At 41.6% G+C, this 17,641-nt stretch overlaps 1 protein-coding gene across 2 annotated transcripts in view; it reads right to left on the reverse strand.

The window, feature by feature from the left end:
- FKBP1B (FKBP prolyl isomerase 1B) overlaps positions 1 to 17,641 on the reverse strand; it is a 44,439-nt gene that overhangs the window by 7,721 nt on the left and 19,077 nt on the right. The window contains exon 1 of one of the 2 annotated variants that reach the window (XM_038132343.1): positions 2,710 to 2,806. The exons of the other annotated variant lie outside the window; for it this stretch is intronic. Within the exon in view, the coding sequence (XP_037988271.1) occupies positions 2,710 to 2,740 (31 nt within the window). The 5' untranslated portion in view covers positions 2,741 to 2,806. Of the gene's footprint in view, positions 1 to 2,709; positions 2,807 to 17,641 lie in introns of those variants that run through there. 2 annotated transcript variants of the gene reach the window in all.

Here is a 17,641-nt window from a genome sequence, read left to right on the forward strand (position 1 = left end):
ATTGTCCCAACAAAACCCTGCCCCAAACTGTTATCCACACAAAGGATGGATGGAGAGAGAACAGTGGAGGCCATCCACAGATAGTCTGTCAACTTCTGTGCCTGAACCTGGAAAATTCATTTGTAAATTCTACTGCTAATGTTATCCACTTCAAAGGTACAAACTGGGTCTCAACCTGGCACCTAGGCTACTCCTATGGTTAATGGAGAAAGAGTGGTACCTCCAAGAGTGATTCACCTAAATTTAGTTGTTAGGGCTGAAATAACCTTCTGGAACTGTTTATCATCCTCAGTCAGCTATCTTAAAAAAGGTAAGGTACCTAAAACCAAATGCTAGACTGCCAGGTTTTTATGGGGCCCTAGAGAGGCAGTGTGAATTCAGCCATCCATCCCTAAATGAAGCAGGCAAAATTGCATCCCAAGCTTCACTGGCTCCAGTGTTTACTGAATTATTTGTCTCTACAGTGTTGACAAATTCTGGGAATCAGAAGATGTAGATCCTAATCCAGGATAAATCTCTTGATTTCACTAGTTGCTCTCTTTTTATCCTGAACAATGGGATTCACTTATCTCACAAGTATTGAGGGGATAAATTGAATTAAATAGGTGACTTTCAAAAACCAGCATCATCCATCTAGAAAGTATTCCATTCCTATATTTTTTCAAACAGTAATTACCTACAGAATGTAAAGGCAATACTTATGCTTGAATACAGGTACTTCCTGAACACTTTTTGGCAGCAGAAAGAGGGGCAGATATTCAGCAGTTTCTAGGACACTATCCAGTTTAATTTTATGTAGACCAGAGGCTCTTCAGGACATGGACTATATTCTGATGCCACTCAATGCCACCACCTTTCCAATTATGCCCTGTAATCAATTTGTGCTGTTAGGAACATATCTTTCAGTTTGGTTCCTAGGACTTTCTGAGGAGTTAAGGTTGCTGTGGGTTAAGAATTTTTTTATCTCAAGTGTTTCTTTTTTTCCTCATAAAATATATTGTTTCTATGTCAAAATATATCCATATTCTGTTGGAGAATATCACAAAGACTGGAAAGTCTGATCTTCCCACCATTTACAACATGCAACTATTACTAATATTGACTTTTAGCCTGGAAAATATATTATCAGAAAGGTTCTAGTAACCGCACAAAAGTCCTTGTGTCAACATTGATGCCTTCCCAATGTATAGAGGAAGGCACAGTTCAGCACAATTCCTGAAGTGGTGGTGGGAGAAACACATCCATAAAGTCACAAATCACATCCCAGGTCGATTCACACCAGCAGAACTCCACTGCAGTGTTACTTGCATTTTGCATTAAAATAGATCAGTTGTCTTCAGGATTCAATTCTGAAATACTGTGGCAAAACATTCCCTGCATTCAGTGGTGTTCCCATCTTAGCTGGTGGCTGAGTCTCAAGCTAACACACCTGAAAAAAGTGTGGTTTCCCTCAGCAACAATTTCCCTATGTCTTGGTGTTAAACACAGAGATCTGGGCAACAGTTTTCTAGGCAAATACTGTCAGTGCCTTGTGTTTCTTCTTCCCAGGACCTAACTCAGCTCTCCAACACATTCCATCAGAGTTCAGATGTGCATCACTCAGACATCTCACACTTCTTCCATCTTAAGGTCATTGTTATCTCAAAATTCAATTCACCATTTTACACATTTCTGTCACAACAACAGCTTCCAGTAACCTGGCCATGAGCCTGCCCCTGCCACAGTGAGCAGCACACACCTCTGATTTCCTTGATTTGACTTCCAAAGCAAACTCTTCTGGACAAATTTGTTGTCTCATTAATTTTACTGATGGCTATTGTAATGGGAACAAGGAGTGTTGAATGTGAGTGGAAGATGCTTTTGTTCTCTTCATTGTGTTGGAATAGGGGCCACCCTACTGTGTCCTGTCTGGGGACTTTGGCAACTGAACTGCAAAGGAAGCCTCACTTTTCCAGGAAAAGGCTCAACAACAGAGGTTTAGTACCACTGCAAACACTCAGTTTTATCCTGCTAACATTTGCTCTGCTTAATATAAAAGAAGTCTTATGTGGAAAAAAGGATTTACTGTCTTAGACTGCATTTTCCTGACAGTTTGCAGCCACTTAAGAAAAAGTTATTAATACTTTAGGGGAATTTTCAGTCTAGAGGGATAATAGTTGAAAAAAAGGGGGAAGGGGATAAGCATAACTCTGCAGCATATCAGCCCTTTACCACAATTATTTCGTTTTGTCTAGAAAGGCAACAGCAAGGACTTGAATGTGCCATTTGTTGCCATGACAAACCAACTCAAAGTGGAGAAGTGGGAAATGGATAGCGGTGGTGGGCACTTCCCAGTTCCTGCTACTGCAGCGCACTTCAGTAATGCTTCATCTTTTGAACGCAGGCAGCCTTGCTACTTCATTTTCTTCCTGTATTAGATACTCATATATCTTTAATGTGGAGTAAGAGCAGCACAATCAATTATTTATTATGCAGCTGACAGCGTGCAATGAAGACACAACAGACAACTCTTCAATAATGCATCACCGTGGGCTATGAATCACTGTTGCGTACAACCACGAGACAAAATGAAAGAACCTTGCACTTAGCTCGACTTCACAGCCAGGAAAATTACCTGCAATTGTCTAGTTCACTCTGCTGAAAGGCATTATTCTGTCCTAGCAGCTTTAGGGATTTGCATACTTTTAAGAGAAGGAAAAGTAGATTTACCTTCAAGGGAGATATGGGGCTCACTAAGCATATTCTACATAAGTTGTAAAGAGAAAACAATTCCTCTGGTATCCCGTCACCCTAAAAAAAGTAATTTTATTTTAGAATTGGTTCTGTTACTGTTACAAAGTTCAGCTGTAAAATATACATGTACTGCAGCATAAGGCAAATTTCATTTGAATAAGCATGGCAGAATCAGGTCAGTGTGGGGATGCTACTGAGGGGGACGATAAATGTCTAAAGCAGCGTTTCAGAGAGACTATATTAAAACAGAAATACTTTGGATTTCTTGTTTCTCTATCCCCAAACACCATGTCCTGTAACATAGGGTCTGCAGGGAGGGGGAGTGTCCCTCACTGGTCTGGGTCTTTCTGTCCCTGCCCTCTGATAGCAGCCCAGAAGCACAAAGAACAGTTCAAGCATGGCTGTAATACAAAGAAGAGAGTATGCAAGATTTCCCACACAAACACAAGCAGCAGAGCTTGCCCAAAGAATTCTGAGCACCTAGTGCACCATGAAAACAGAGCAATAAAATCAACTCTTTTTTATTTTTTTTCATCTTGGTTTCATTCTCAGTCTCATCCTATGGCACATGTATTTCCTTCCCTCCTCCCTTATTGCTTCATGGTTGCCTATGTTGTGGGGTGTGGATTTGACACTTTAGCCGGTGGCACATGCACAACTGTGCAGGTGACCTCCCACTGGGAAGTTACACCCTTGTGTAGCAGGTGAAACCACCCTGAAATAGCTGTGAGTGTGACAGCTGCTGTCTCTCAGAATATGGCACCAGAAGGGCTCAAGGTGGAACTCCAGAGTTCTCAACACAGATCTGGGGGCAGGTAGCGTGGGAAAACATCAGAAAAGCATCTTCAGAGGTTTCTTGTGAAAGCTCTGAGCATGGCTCTGAGATCACATGAGAGGGGACTTGGGGTAAAAGCACCAGGCTCTTAATTCCTCTTCTGCTCCAGGGAAGAAACTGCCAGAAGAAACACCTTCCAGCCCAACAAGACAGTCTTACCAGCTGTTAGGTGTGCTTTAATGATAAGCTGTTCTCAGACTGGGCATTTTTTGGTTTTCAGTTGTCTAGCCTTGTAGTATATTCCATTCTGAATAAAATTTGTGCTAAAATTCCTAATTTAAGTACAACACTTCTGATTCCCTTGGCTTAAGCTAGCAACAGCCTAGTGACAGATCCACCCATCTCTACTAGGGCACTGAATTAAGGGGCTATGGAGAGAATCACAGAATGGTCAGGGCTGCAAGGAACATTAAAGATCATCTCATTCCAACCCCCTGCCATGAGCAGGGACACCTTGCACTAGATCCAGCTTCTAAGGGCCCCATCCAGCTTGGTCTTAAACAATTCCACAGATAGGGAATCCACAGCTTCTCTGGGCATGCCCAAAGACAATAAATTAGAGCATGAAAAAGTATATTATTTATCTGTTACCACTTAACACCAAGATGGTATGTTTGCTTTTAGGGCATTTGGAACTGAAAAATAACATTTCTCCCCACATCCCTGGTGAATGAATGCTCTTTCTCTCCCACAGGTCCTTGCTTACTTGGTTCTTTATCACATCCCACTTTCTTAATGCTCCTCAGCATGGCTACAGCTCCTTGACAGGGGAGTGTTTTACTGAGGCTCATCTTGACAAACACAGCAATCGTCTAACATCGTGCAAAGGACTCAGCAGCCACTCTGTTCTTAAATAAGATGGAGAACAGGAAAAACATTCTTGGAAAAAGAGAGAAACACACAGGACACAACCAGAGAAGTAAATAGTTTATAAAAATGGGTGTTTACTGAGCCAGTATGCCAGCCAGCCACAGTCAATATGCCAAGATTCCATATACTCTAAGTAAGTCAGAGGCAGACGCTGCTGTTCCACCATGATCTCATATGTACATAAAACACACATAATGCAGAAGTCCAATGCTTTTCATCCCGGGTGGCCAACTTTTTGATCTAGACTGGTCAGACATCCCTGTAATATCTTATTTTAGAGATGTGGCTTAACCTTCCTGGCTGGCATTATGCAATAGCCCCTCCTTTCACAAGTGTTTGGAGAATTCCTGGGGAGTCATCTCCTCCTGCCTGCGATTCCATGCAGAAAAATGAGACATTACTTCACTGACACCAATATGAGGCCACTATGAGGCCTCAGTCCAGCATAACATACAGAGTTTCCAGGGTGATCAGGTGGAACACACTGCTGGTTCTCTCAAGTGATGAGACCCTTGCTGGGATGGAAAAGGCATCTTGATGCTGCGCTCTCCTCACTGACATGGACAGACTGTAGACTTCTAGGTAGCTAAAGACAGTTAATTCCACCCAAAATTAGTCGATGACAGTCAAGATTAGTGAAAAAATGCAGCTTAAAACCAAGCTGGTTCTGATTTGTGCACCAAATGCCTTCCAGTGGATTATGTTGCCTGAGGTTGTTTACACTTGGTGACCACAGATCTACCCAGTCACTTACAGTGTACCAATACACTCAGCAACCCTGCTGCAGGAATAACAGAAGATAAGAGCCCCTCCTAGTATTTGAATGAACTCTGAGAAAGGTTCATTAGCAAGTTACGTGTTGGGAAACCCTTACAGTATTGTCAGAAGTTCAGCCTACCACTAACATCAGATAAACCCACCCTTTGCTGAGCAGAAGCTTTGTTGTTTGCTGCAGGACTCAAGTAGACAAATGTCTTATTTTACTTTTCTAGACCTTCATTTTAAAAGGCAGATGAGATACACTCATCAAAGGGACAATCTTTCCATGGATGTACAGTTTGCTCTTCCCACCTACTAGGAACGCACCCGCTTTCGCAAAAAAAGAGTATTTTTGCAGTATTGTTTTCAATGTAAACAGTGTTTTATGTGCTCCAAGGCAGACACTGTCAGTGTCATAAATATCCCTCTGCCTGTAAACTTTGAGTTTTCTGAAATCATATTACTATGAGATTATTTTTTGCCACGTTTGTTTCCTATTTTTGCTCATCATTCCTGATGTTGCAGGTTCTCTTTGGCATGAACTGGCACAGTTCCCCTGGTATTAATGAAAGTACAAAAATATATGTAACATTTTAAGGCCTGGATCTCAGTAATTTAAATCTACATTGAATCATGCACTTGGAACTATTCTCCAGAGCAGAATCCTGAACAATATAGAATACTGTACATTTGTGATCACAGCAAAAAGCTGGATGTCAAAAAGAACAGGCTGTGTCACAAGCCAGCTATGTCAGTATAACTCACCTTCATTTTATACCCTGTGAAACAAGCATTGTAGTTTCACCAAGGTCAGCCAGTCAATAGCGTTTCCAGCAATAATATTATTAACTAATGCACTTTGCCTTGGATATCCTGAAAGGCTTCATTCAGTAAGCCTTTAAAGCATCTTCCAAGCCGCAGTGGAAAGGAGCTATTAACAGCGCAGTTTGTTCTTAAAAATAGGTCTTTTCCATCTCCAAATTTTGATCTCAGTGATCTTATAAATGAACTATGGAAAAAGTAGCAGCTGTTATCTTGACAGATGGGTCGCAGGCATTGCTTTGCTGGACATTAGAGTCGTCTCTCTGAAGAACAATAGGAATTTCCAAGGGTCTGTATCTATTTTCATCTCCTTAATAAGCCACTCGTGTCTTGGGCAATGGAGAAGCAAGAACGCAAAATAAACATTTTAGGGGACACATCTCAGAGAAAGCGGTAAGAAGAGGGATATCACCCGTTAGGGACTTTCCCCTTGTGTTTTACTGAAGTGAGAGACAGAAAAAGAATTAGAAGTTTCTTACAGAGGCAAGAGGGACAAGCAGGCATTTCCAGAAGGTGAGATGAAGAAAGCCTGTGCACCAAGTGAAGTGCAGCCAACAGTCAGGTAGCAGGACACAGTAAGCACAAGGATGAACCTCAATTTTAATCTCTTTCTAAAATTTAGCATCATCATTCATTGTGGATGTAGAGCTTTGAATCTGGTTTTAAAGACAGACAGAAGGCTGAGAAAATTCATCCTAATTCAAGGGTGGTTGGGAGAGACAGTACTGCTGCCCACCTTTCCTTGACAAACACTTGACAAGGCACTGTGAGCTCAACTCCACCTTAACCCTGAATTTACACTCATTTTTTTCACCTTTTTTGATGGCATTCTCATCATCAGACAACCAAACACTCAGTGGGATCACCCTCCGTGCTCCCTCTTTGAATCACTATGGTAGCTGAAAATAGAGAACAACTGAGTTAGGAGAAAATGAAACAAGCAGTAATTAGGGAAGTCAGATCTGGATCCCAGCTCACAGACTCATGGAATCATGGAATGGTTTGTGTTGGAAGTGGCCTTGGATAGATCATCTTGTTCCAACCCCTCTGGCACCTCTCTCTAGCCCAGACTGCTCCAAGCTCCAGCCACCCTGGCCTGGAACACTTCCAGGGATGGGGACACCTCAACCTTTCTGGGGAACCAATCCTTGCTCCCAAGACTCATTCAATCAGCAGTGCCTGATGTGTGGGGTTTGTCCCTACACTGCCCTCACTGCCTTCAGTGGGAGTTTCAGGATGGACTGCACAGACCATAACCTTCTCCCAAAAGCAAAAGTGTTTTCACACTCAGGACTGCTGCAAACAAAAGACATTGTAAATTAAGCCAGTTTAGATACTACAAATAGAAATAGTAGTCAGTCCATAGACGCAAACAACAGAGATAAACATTGCCAAAAATACCTCAACGGCACAGCAGAGTGGAGAGCAACACAAGCTGAGTGTGGACAAAACAGCAAAGCACTACATTAAAAAACGCATTATTACACCAACAACAAAAAGTCTGAAGATTTCAGACTCTACAGTGAAATGTGTAACATTATAATTTGTAAAAGCAGAGGCTGAGATGGTGCATACATTGCAACTCACAGGGACTGCTGTAGACCAGACTGTGCTCTATCCCAGGTCACACTATCTTTTATAATCCCAACATGTGTAACTGAAAAAGTAGCATCTATATGAGCAATTTACTATGTGAAGTCAATAAAAATCTGTTCCTAGCAATCAAATGGCAAAAAACATCCAAAACACAGTATCAAAGGTTGTTTTTCTGTGGAAAAAATAATCAATGTCCTGTTCAATTTCAAAACTTCAGAGAAAAGACAGTTCAGTGTTGAATGGAATGAAATATTTTCCTTTAAAAATAATAAAAAGAAAAGGGTTATGTTCATCTGAAATGTTACATTCTAGGAAGACTTCATTACTTGGTTTTCCAATTACCAGTATTTAAATCTATTTAAAATTCAGCTTGGATGAGGTCTAAGGGGTTCTTGAGCACCACCACCTTTCCAATTACATAACACTAAATATTGTTTAGCTACATCCAAGATAAAAGACACCAGAGTTATTAAAAAGCAAACATAAAAGGAAAAAAGAGAAGTTTAAATTCATAAGAAGCTTGCTGAAGGGGCGGCATATCGGATAAAATCCAAGTATCCACACAGCCAAACCAGAAAGGCAGAACTGAGCTAAAATTTGGATCAAAGAAGCTGAGAATTATGTGAGAGGGGTACAGTTGTCTAGCTCAAAATAATCATTCACCCAGACACTTGGGTATTCTACAGTGCTTTTAAAAATAATTGAACAGATCTTCCCTGAGCAGGTAACATGGCTCACTCTGTAATCCATAAGATCTAATGTTATGGAATGTGTAAACATTCAATTCATTTGAGTTGCTGCTTCGATTTTCCCATTTTGCACAGAAAAAAAAAAAAAAAAAAAGAAGAAAAAAAGAAGAAAAAAAAGAAAGAAAAAAAAAGGCTTATGGCAGTTAATTTCTCTCTGTTTTGGGAACCATTTTAATGCTTACACATGGATCTGCTGATTTACTGGCTGCCTGCACAGGGAGTTTCAGTGATCCTGCTCACAAGGGCAGCAATCATCCAGGACACTGGGTCTTTGGAAATCATTCACCAGACTTTTAAGTATTCTGGCTGTTTGTGTCATAAAACACTTGTCAAGAAAAAAGGTAACAAAATGGGAACTTACAGTTGTTATATTATTTACTGTATCAAAAGTCGAAGACAGCCATAACAATTCTGGTAATTCAATTCTGATCTATACGTATTTCTGTAATTTTTGTGTGCTTTGCCCTTCTCAGTCACAACATCATCTGCCTTGCCTGTGCACTGTGTGCCCTGGTGTTTGCCTTCTAGCAGGAGGATTAAATATTGCCTTCCGTCCCTATGGATCCTCACTTTCTTACTTGCTGTTCACAGCCTTCTTGGAGAGGTGATCACACATTTCAAAGCCCAGTAGGGATGCTGTTCAGCAGCCAACTCTCCAAGAAAAAAAAAACAACCCACATATAAATTTTTGCACAGCTTACAAATGACCCAGTGAGCCCTTCTGTGATCTGCCCTTAAGTACTAAGGCGCCTTCCACAACACAAACAGCCTTTCCTGCAAAAATCTGAGCATCTGACTCTGGAGATTATGACACCAGACTCCTAGAAAGCAAACCTCAAATTAACATTTTGCTAAACAGTTTCACAAATACATCTTCCATCAGTGTTTCCCAAGGGTTTAAAAGAAAGTAGCGTGATTCAAAAAGAAAGAAAAGGTGATTTATAAACCACATGCATTTGGATTGCAACACCGAGTTAAGCAGAGAAGTAATTTTGGAGCAAATATAACAGTCTGCTTCTGTTCAGGTGTAATATTTTTTCACCTCTCTTACACCAAATTATGTGTTTAATAGAGGCACAGTGTACCCTGCAAGCAGCCAGAACTCCAGCAGTGTTTAGTTGCATCTCTTTTCCCAAACTCCTTTGTAGGACCATGAAACCTAAATAGTGGTGCATTGCAGATTGTCATTTTTAGCTGCTGCAATACCCTGTCTTGTTTTGGTCCCTACTGCCAGATGACATCATCTTGTAGCAACTTTTTCAGTGGAACAGCCAATGCTGCTTTTCCCAGGATATTGTTGACTAGAAATCCAACAATAGCATATTTTCTTTTTCTCTCTCTCTTTTTTTTTTTAATTTTTTTTTAAGTCTTCCTGCTGCTAGTAAGACTGAGGGATGCAAAGGAAGAGGAAATTACAGAATCATATCAGCAAGGAAGATCTCAGGGGGCCCTGTGATCTTGTGCAGTGCTGCACTTGCTGTTGTAGTGCAGCCTGAAGGTTGATCATATCTACACCAAATAAACACATGAACAGTATCAATTCTTCAGAGCTGGTGCATGTGTGGATACATAAAATTCTATTTTCTCACAGCAGCTTGAGCTTTGTGTCATGTTCTCTGCCTAGTAATCTAATAATGGCTGGAGGTGAAGCCCTAGCAGTAAAAAAAACCCAAAAAAACCCCAAACAACAAAACACAGAAAGGTCGTTTGCCATGCTGCAAAGACAATTTCTGCTGCAAATGTTTCACAGGCTGAGAGCACGACATCTGGCCGTCATGTAACACGGAGTTATAAGGCAAGATAAATTTGTCTTGGCCTCCACAAGTTTGGATTTTAGGGATGCACTGTGCATGTTCAAATCAAATACCAAACTTCCTCTGGGTGAGCTCCAAGATCTATGTTGACTCTTGGTATTGCTTAATAAAAAGGAGAGGAAGATTTAAACTACAAATTTTTGTTGGGGTTTTCTGTTGTTGTGGTTGGTTTGGGGTTTTTTTTAAGTCTAATGCTTTGCACAGCCATTAAAAGGATACAGAGTTTCACACATGACATGAAGCTGACAGTGAGCATTTCCAGTTATGGCACAATTATGTTTTTACTCTAAGGCAGACAGTCTCCATCCCAGTGACTGGGAGAACATATTATCTGATCCCTAATCGGTTTAACAGTCCATAGAACCTTTTTAGGCTGGTGCCCAGATATGATCTTTATTTCTGTCTTTGTGGTGACAGTGCTACTCAACTCAGTGCCTTGGGCCACGTCTCTGGTTGCTTACATCGCAATCATTTCAGCTCAGAAGAGAACACAAATCAGTGCCACCTGTATATTTAAGGTTACAGGAACATGGAACCCTTGTTCTGATCTTGTTCAGAGCAGCTTCACATCCTGTTAGTTCTGCTAAAGTGTTACAGAATGCAAAGCAGGGGCTCTGGTTTTTATCTGCTTCAGAAGCCTTTGAGGAGATTAGGAAGTGTTGCTCTGCTCTCTCCCACCTTGCTATCTGGACACAGAAGTTCTATGCCACCTTGCTATCTGCACACAAAAGGTCAGGTTTCAAGCTGGGGTAAATCAATTGAATCTCAAAAAGGTCAATAGAGCAATGTGAGCTCGTACGGGCTGAGGAGAAATTCTCACCGAGCCATTCCAGAGATATGAGACTTGGGATACAGGGTTTTCCCACCATAGAGTCTGCTACAGATATTTTCTACTCTCCTACACAGTTTCCCTAGCTCCCTGGATAGTCTATTCTATTTCTTGCTATTTTTTTTTCTCACTCACTGTATTTAAAGACAATTTGCCTTCCTGGAAGCCAGAAAATAAGCACATTCTAAACCTTGCACCACAAAGATTTTCTGCTAGACCCAGGACTAACAAACCTTGGTATTACAAAAGCTACAGTGAGACTATCTGCCCACAAATTATTCTTAACAGTAAAAAAAATTTTCTTCACTTGTCCTTGTACCAAGAGTCTACTGAGAGGGTAGGAAGGAGAAATGATAGAGCTTCTCCCAGTGTCCTTGCACATACATTTTGAAAGGACCAGAATACAAGAGAGATCTTTGTGGTTTCATTTGTGTGAAGAAAAAAAAGAAACGTGTGTGAGACACAAAAATAGTTCAGTTTCAACACTTTTTACTGCAACAGCAGAACATGACATAAAAATTAGTGTGTTGGCTGAGCACGGAATAAAATGAACATGTTTCATTCCCTTTAGATAATAACTGTACTTTATTTGGTTTTATCACAGATACAAAGAAAATTGAGCCAGGTTTATTTTGGCTGGTTTGCTGCATTGGTGTGACTGCTAAATATAGGCAAATCAAACCAGAGCTCCCTGCTCAAGTTTGACCCTATTAATAGAAATATGCATGACCCCGAGACACTCCTACATTAGTTAGTCTGAGTCAGGGCAGACTCCCTGACTCATCCAAATTGCATTTCTCATTTTGGGTAACGGTGGCATGGATGTTACAGGAGGGGCAGTAAGCGATACTTGTATTAACACCTTCATTTTTGGAAATTCGGTGTGCCTGCTACAGGCAGCTTGAGGAAGGAAGGCAATAAATAAATAAATCAAACTTTGGCTTCTATAGAGAGACAGCCATCCTTCCCCTGTGGGTAGGGAAAGTGTCAAGGAACAAATTAGATAGTGGGTACAAAATGAACAAAACCCCTCTATCCTGCTGTTTGCTTGCACCAGCACATGCCATTAAATGTGTATGTCTTGGGGAAATGCCAACCTGCCCCCAGGAAAATCTGGCTCATCTCGAGGAGAGTCATCATTTACTACTGAAAAAAAAAAAAAAAAAAGAAGGAGCAGGGGTAGTGAGAGGCTAAGACGATCAGGTTTAACTTTCACTGGCCTGAATCCAAATATGCAAGCACAGGCTTAAGAGAACTTTCTACTGATGTCTCTGTGCCAACAATAGATGTGGACAGGACAAATATTTACGGAGCAAAAGCGGAGGGAGACTAAATGCGGGGAGCCAGACCCTGCCTGAAGTGGTTATTGTAGCGCTCGGCCCCGGGTGAGCGCAGGCCGCAGACGGGACAGGAGGGGCTGACTCAACGCCACAAGATGTCTGTGCACACAACCATGGCCAGCCCCTGCCCTGGGTATTAACAGCAGCACAGTCACACTACACGTTCTACAGAACCACCACCTCGCTCTGGAGTGAGCCCAGGCAAGGCTGCCCGTGGGCTAAAACATGTTCAAAACAAAGAAAATGGTCCTGGAGACCCGCTGGAGGCGCTGACTCTTGCGCTCCACGCCCTGAACGTTCTCTTTATGCATCTCTATGAGGCCACCTCACTCTATAAGGCTCTCTCCTCAACACCTAAACATGTTGTAACATTACAGGAAAATGAGTTATTAAATGGATAATTTGGCTGAGAGATGCCTCGCACTTTGCCTTTGAAAACATGAAGTAAATATCATAGTAATACATGTGTGTATCTGATTGTGTCCCTTCCTCTTTGTTGTTCATCTTCCTCAGCTGTCTGAGAATGAGAGTTTCTCCTAATCCACTTTTTGCACAGATAAGCACAATGGAGCTCTTGAATGATTCTACAATACAAACATAATTAAATTCTCCTTTTGCTGTTCCAGGAAACAACGACAATGTTATTAAAAAAAATAATAACTCTACAGTAGTGGGGAGAACATTTGAGAGCAAAACTCTGTCCAAAAGCATCTGCATTGAAAGCAACCAAAGAACCATTAAAATGGTTGCTTGGTTGTGATAACTGGTTAGCTCATTCCTTATTTTTCCAGAGCTAAATGTGTCACTCACCCTGAAGAGCAGTTTATCACTGTGAATAAATTCAATCCGTAGATCTCCCCAAATTTCCCTTCCTGAGTATTTCTGTCTGAAACGCAAGAACTGCCACTGGCTGATCACTGCAGGATGAATCTTCAGCAAGCAGAACTGTGAAATAAATAGCCACATCCTGAAGCATCTGATTACAGGGCTATAACTGCATTATTTTCAACCATCTCAAAACCAATTACTCCCCTTCTTCCTACACACCCATGTTTACTGGAATAACTGGAAGCACTTTCACAGATGCATGGAAAAATACAGAAATTGTCTGAAAGAGCAGTTATGTAACACAGGAGTAAACACAGTTCTCCAGCTGGATGTTAAATAGTGATCTTCTGCTTCTCGGTCACTTTGAGCTTTAATGCCTTAATGTCCAGATGTCCAAGGCATGCCCAGGTGTACAAATTAGTAATTTTCTATTTGTCTTTTCTCCCAAGAAAATAAAATCAATAGTGTAACTCCACAAATGTCACAAACTGCAGCAACATGCAGCTTTCAATAAGGAGATGAACATTCTTCCTGTGTAGCCCTAAGGAGACCCATGAAGCAAACACAACCTTGTGTCACCACAGATAAAACACTGTTTACCTGCTGTGACTCTCACATTGCATTGCAGAGTAGCAGGAGGGCGCTCCTTGCAACTACTCTACTGTGCCCATCAAATTCCTTGCCTTTTCTCCCTCTGGCTTGTACATGCCAGAAATTAAGACAGGCATGTCCTGACCATCTGCAGGAGCTAAATCATGCATGGGACATTCTTGTCATCGGGTTCTCAGTCTGCCCAAAGTAAGATTAAATAGAAGATGCAATAAACTGTCCCATGAGGCCAGTAGCAAGCTCTGGGATTGGCTCCAGAGCTACGCTGAGACTTGTGAGTCGAGTGAATGCTCCAAGGCACAGCCTGGATGCTGCTCCATGAGCACTTGGTGTGGAGCTGCCAGGAAGCAGCTCCCCAACAGCGCGTGTGCGTGCGGTATCGCTACTGCCAAGACAAATGTAATCACTCTCATTCTAATCCTAAAACCCTTCATTCTTTTCCTTCTGTTTTGAGCTCTGCTGCTGTTCTCCAGTCAGAAATCTCTAAGCAGGCGCTGACCTGTCTGATCCCAACTGGGGTCTGAGCCAACATGGATTAGCACCAGTGGAGAGCTACAAAATCATGGCTGGGGAATGTCAAGGTCATGGATGTTTCCTCAGCTGAATTTGCTCTCTCTCCCCTTCACAGCCATGTATCTTCGACCTAACTTTGCAGCTTAGAGAGCTGTCTGTGCTCTGAGACTTGGGGTATTTCCACGTTGCATGCCGGGGTCATCCAAAGGCTGCCCTCGGGATCAGCCTTACTCTATATTCAGACAGTGAAATACAAGTGCAACCCCGGGCACAGCCCAAGGGACTCTGTCTAAGCCTGTCTGGCAGTTCAGTGCTCTGCCAGGCTGTGGGCACACGGCAGGGGCAGTCTGCAATGTGCCTTGGGGCAAGCCTGTGATCAGGAGCTGTGGCTCACACACCTTCCTGCTCCCAGCCCTCGTCAGCTGTAATGTAGACACAGCCTGGGGTGCTGGAGAACAGGAACGTGCTTGTCCCCAACCCAGCAGAGCCGCTTGAGACAGAGGCTGAACGTGCCACATCTCCTACACCTGAGACTCACACACATGTACATACCAGGAGGCAGTCAACATCTTTTCAACATCTTTATTAAATAAACTACTAAGTACTTAAAATTGCAAGCCAAATGGGACCAATCTTCATTTAATGTGGCCAGACCTGTCTCCATGATTCATAACATCAAAAAGTCCAGCAAAAGCTGAGAAACACGCAGTGCCTGCTGTGGAGCCACTCACACAATCTCCTTTAAACTGAAAATGTACACAAAATGCAGTAGGTAGTAACCAGATTAAAAATGTCTCCCCAACCAGAATAGTAGAATGTAATATCTGGTCTCTGGTCTCTGGTCTCATACACACTTTCTATTATACAAAAATTGTCGTTTGAAAATACAAATTTCCCCCAACATCTCTGCAATGCTCACATCAACACACCCATGTCAGAAACACAACACTTGTGACAGGTGGCACCGTTTTTATAGTCACAGAATCATTTAAGATGGAAAAGACTTCTAAGATGATCAAGTTCACCCATTAACTTAACACTGCCAAGCATTTTTTAATGTAAACATGACATAAAGGCAGCTATTTGGAGATAATTAGGTGTCTAAAGATGTAGTAGTCATACTGCGGGCATTTCAAATGCACCTGGGCATCAAACTCCTTTGATTTCAACACAATTATTTTAGAGACTTTTCAGCTCTGAATATTTTCTTATGTTTTACCCAGACATTAAATGTAACTATCACAAAGTTACAGTAATTACCATCACTTCAAAGCTCACACATCTCTTTTAAAAGTTTAACTTCCTAAATTGTACAAAAACATCTATGACATTTCACCCTTACAAAAACCCCAACTCTTAAAAGTGAGGAAATGGACAAGTCAGAACATTGAAAAGTTCATCATATCCACACAGTAAAAACCGTGTATTTTTATTATCCAGCATGAAGAACCTGCACTGCATCACAGCAGGCAGCCATAATTCTAATACTGAAATTTCATAGAGTTCTTCTCAGCTTTGGTGTGTACTGGGTAATGGAATATGGAATATATCAGTTGATATATGCATTAATCAGACATTTATCATTATTCATGCTTGTATTTTGATGGAGTATTCATAAATACTAATTCTGAGTCAGCTTTGACCTGGCAATCCCCATGGAATAGACTGACATCCTACTTGGCTAAACTTGCTCACAAGGCACATCCATAATTTTAAACCTGAATGTATTTCTGCCCCTGTCAACCTGTTATCTCATTATCTCACTATTCACTCACAAAAGAAATGATGAATCATGAACACTGGGGTACAGGGAACCAAATACACTCAATAAAATTAACCTCATTATGTCAGTTGTGAGTAGCACGATGAAAATCTCTGAGGGTAACTCCAACACAAGAAAAGTTGTGTTCTATTGAAAATAATGATGAACAGATACTTTGAGAAAAATCAGCAAAATCAGGGCTACAGGTGAATTTGCATTTGAGAGGTTTTGCTGTGTGACAGTAACAGATGAGAATTGTGACATCTTTCACAAAAGGTTTTTTGTGATTTGGTTTGATCACTAGGTCTAAAAAATACACAAAGTAGGTAGCATTTTATCCTTAAATAGAACAAAAATGTTACAAAAGGAAGTGAAAAATCTTACACCCAAAGTATCCACGGGATGAGGCTGTATTTTACCAATAACAAGAGGTCGTCCATGTCATTCCTTGTAATGTCTGTGATGCAGACCTACATTGGGAAAGGCATCAAGGCGCTCAGTATCACCATGTACAGACTGCACCACTGCCACCAGCAATGCCCAGGAATGTGCAGGCAATCCCAGGATCCTGCTGTGTCCACACAGCCCCACCCATGTACCAGTCCTGTCTATGTAGTTAGATTGCTACAGGTCATCCAGTGACCCCAGAATTTGCTCCCAAACCACCTCCAGTGTTATCATGACTTAAAAAATCAAGGTGAACTTCTGTGCAAGGTACACAGGGTATTTCGAGGTGGGATAATTTTATTTTACAATCACTCTGTAGGGAATTTTTCCATTTTCTTTTTCCCATACACAGATGTCCTTGAGGTATGCTTAAAGCCCAAACAGTGAGCACTGCTTGCCAACGTTGGGTTTTCCTGTAACACAACACAGTTCTGATGTGTGTGTGACACAGACAATCTCAGAACCACGCGCCCCCGTGGGCAGGAACACACGGCAGAATAAGAGTCAAAAAAATCCTGCTGCAAAACAGGGCAGAGCTGACAGGAGGCCAGGGCTTCAGATGGCCAATGTCCACTCCTGAGAACAGCTGCTGCAGAAACTTGCTTTGCCTGTACTATATTGATAAGGCAGTGTTTTCCAGAAGAGTCAATCAAATGTTTTTAAAGAAGAACAAAGTAGTGGGATGTCAATTAAATGAGACGTGATGATTGCAAAGGGGATTTATGCAAACAGTGTTTGATACCCTGAGAAGCACAATGGCTTGTCAATCTTCCTGAGCTGTGTGTTCTGTGTGTTGCAGATTCCCTTGGAAAGGCTCCCTTCTTGTAGGCGTTGCTGTCTTCTGCTGGGCATGTCTAGTACTTACCATTTTTTACAGAAAGAGCCATTGCAGCTGTCTGTTCCCAGCTCCAATCCCAGGTTTCTGCCCAGTAATCCCCACATCAAAGGCATACCTTGAAGTCAGACACCCACCTGTTTCAATGCAGCTATTTTGGTTTTCATATACAATAAGCACAATATAATAAAAATTGTATCAACCAAAGTGGTCTAAAAACATAATTAAGTCCTCTGGCTAAGCATGGAAAATGACTTTGAAACATGATCTTACATTCTATAATTGACAAAGCATTTTTTT

Source organism: Motacilla alba, chromosome 3 (assembly GCF_015832195.1).
Source record: "Motacilla alba alba isolate MOTALB_02 chromosome 3, Motacilla_alba_V1.0_pri, whole genome shotgun sequence".
NCBI classification, from domain to species: domain Eukaryota; kingdom Metazoa; phylum Chordata; class Aves; order Passeriformes; family Motacillidae; genus Motacilla; species Motacilla alba.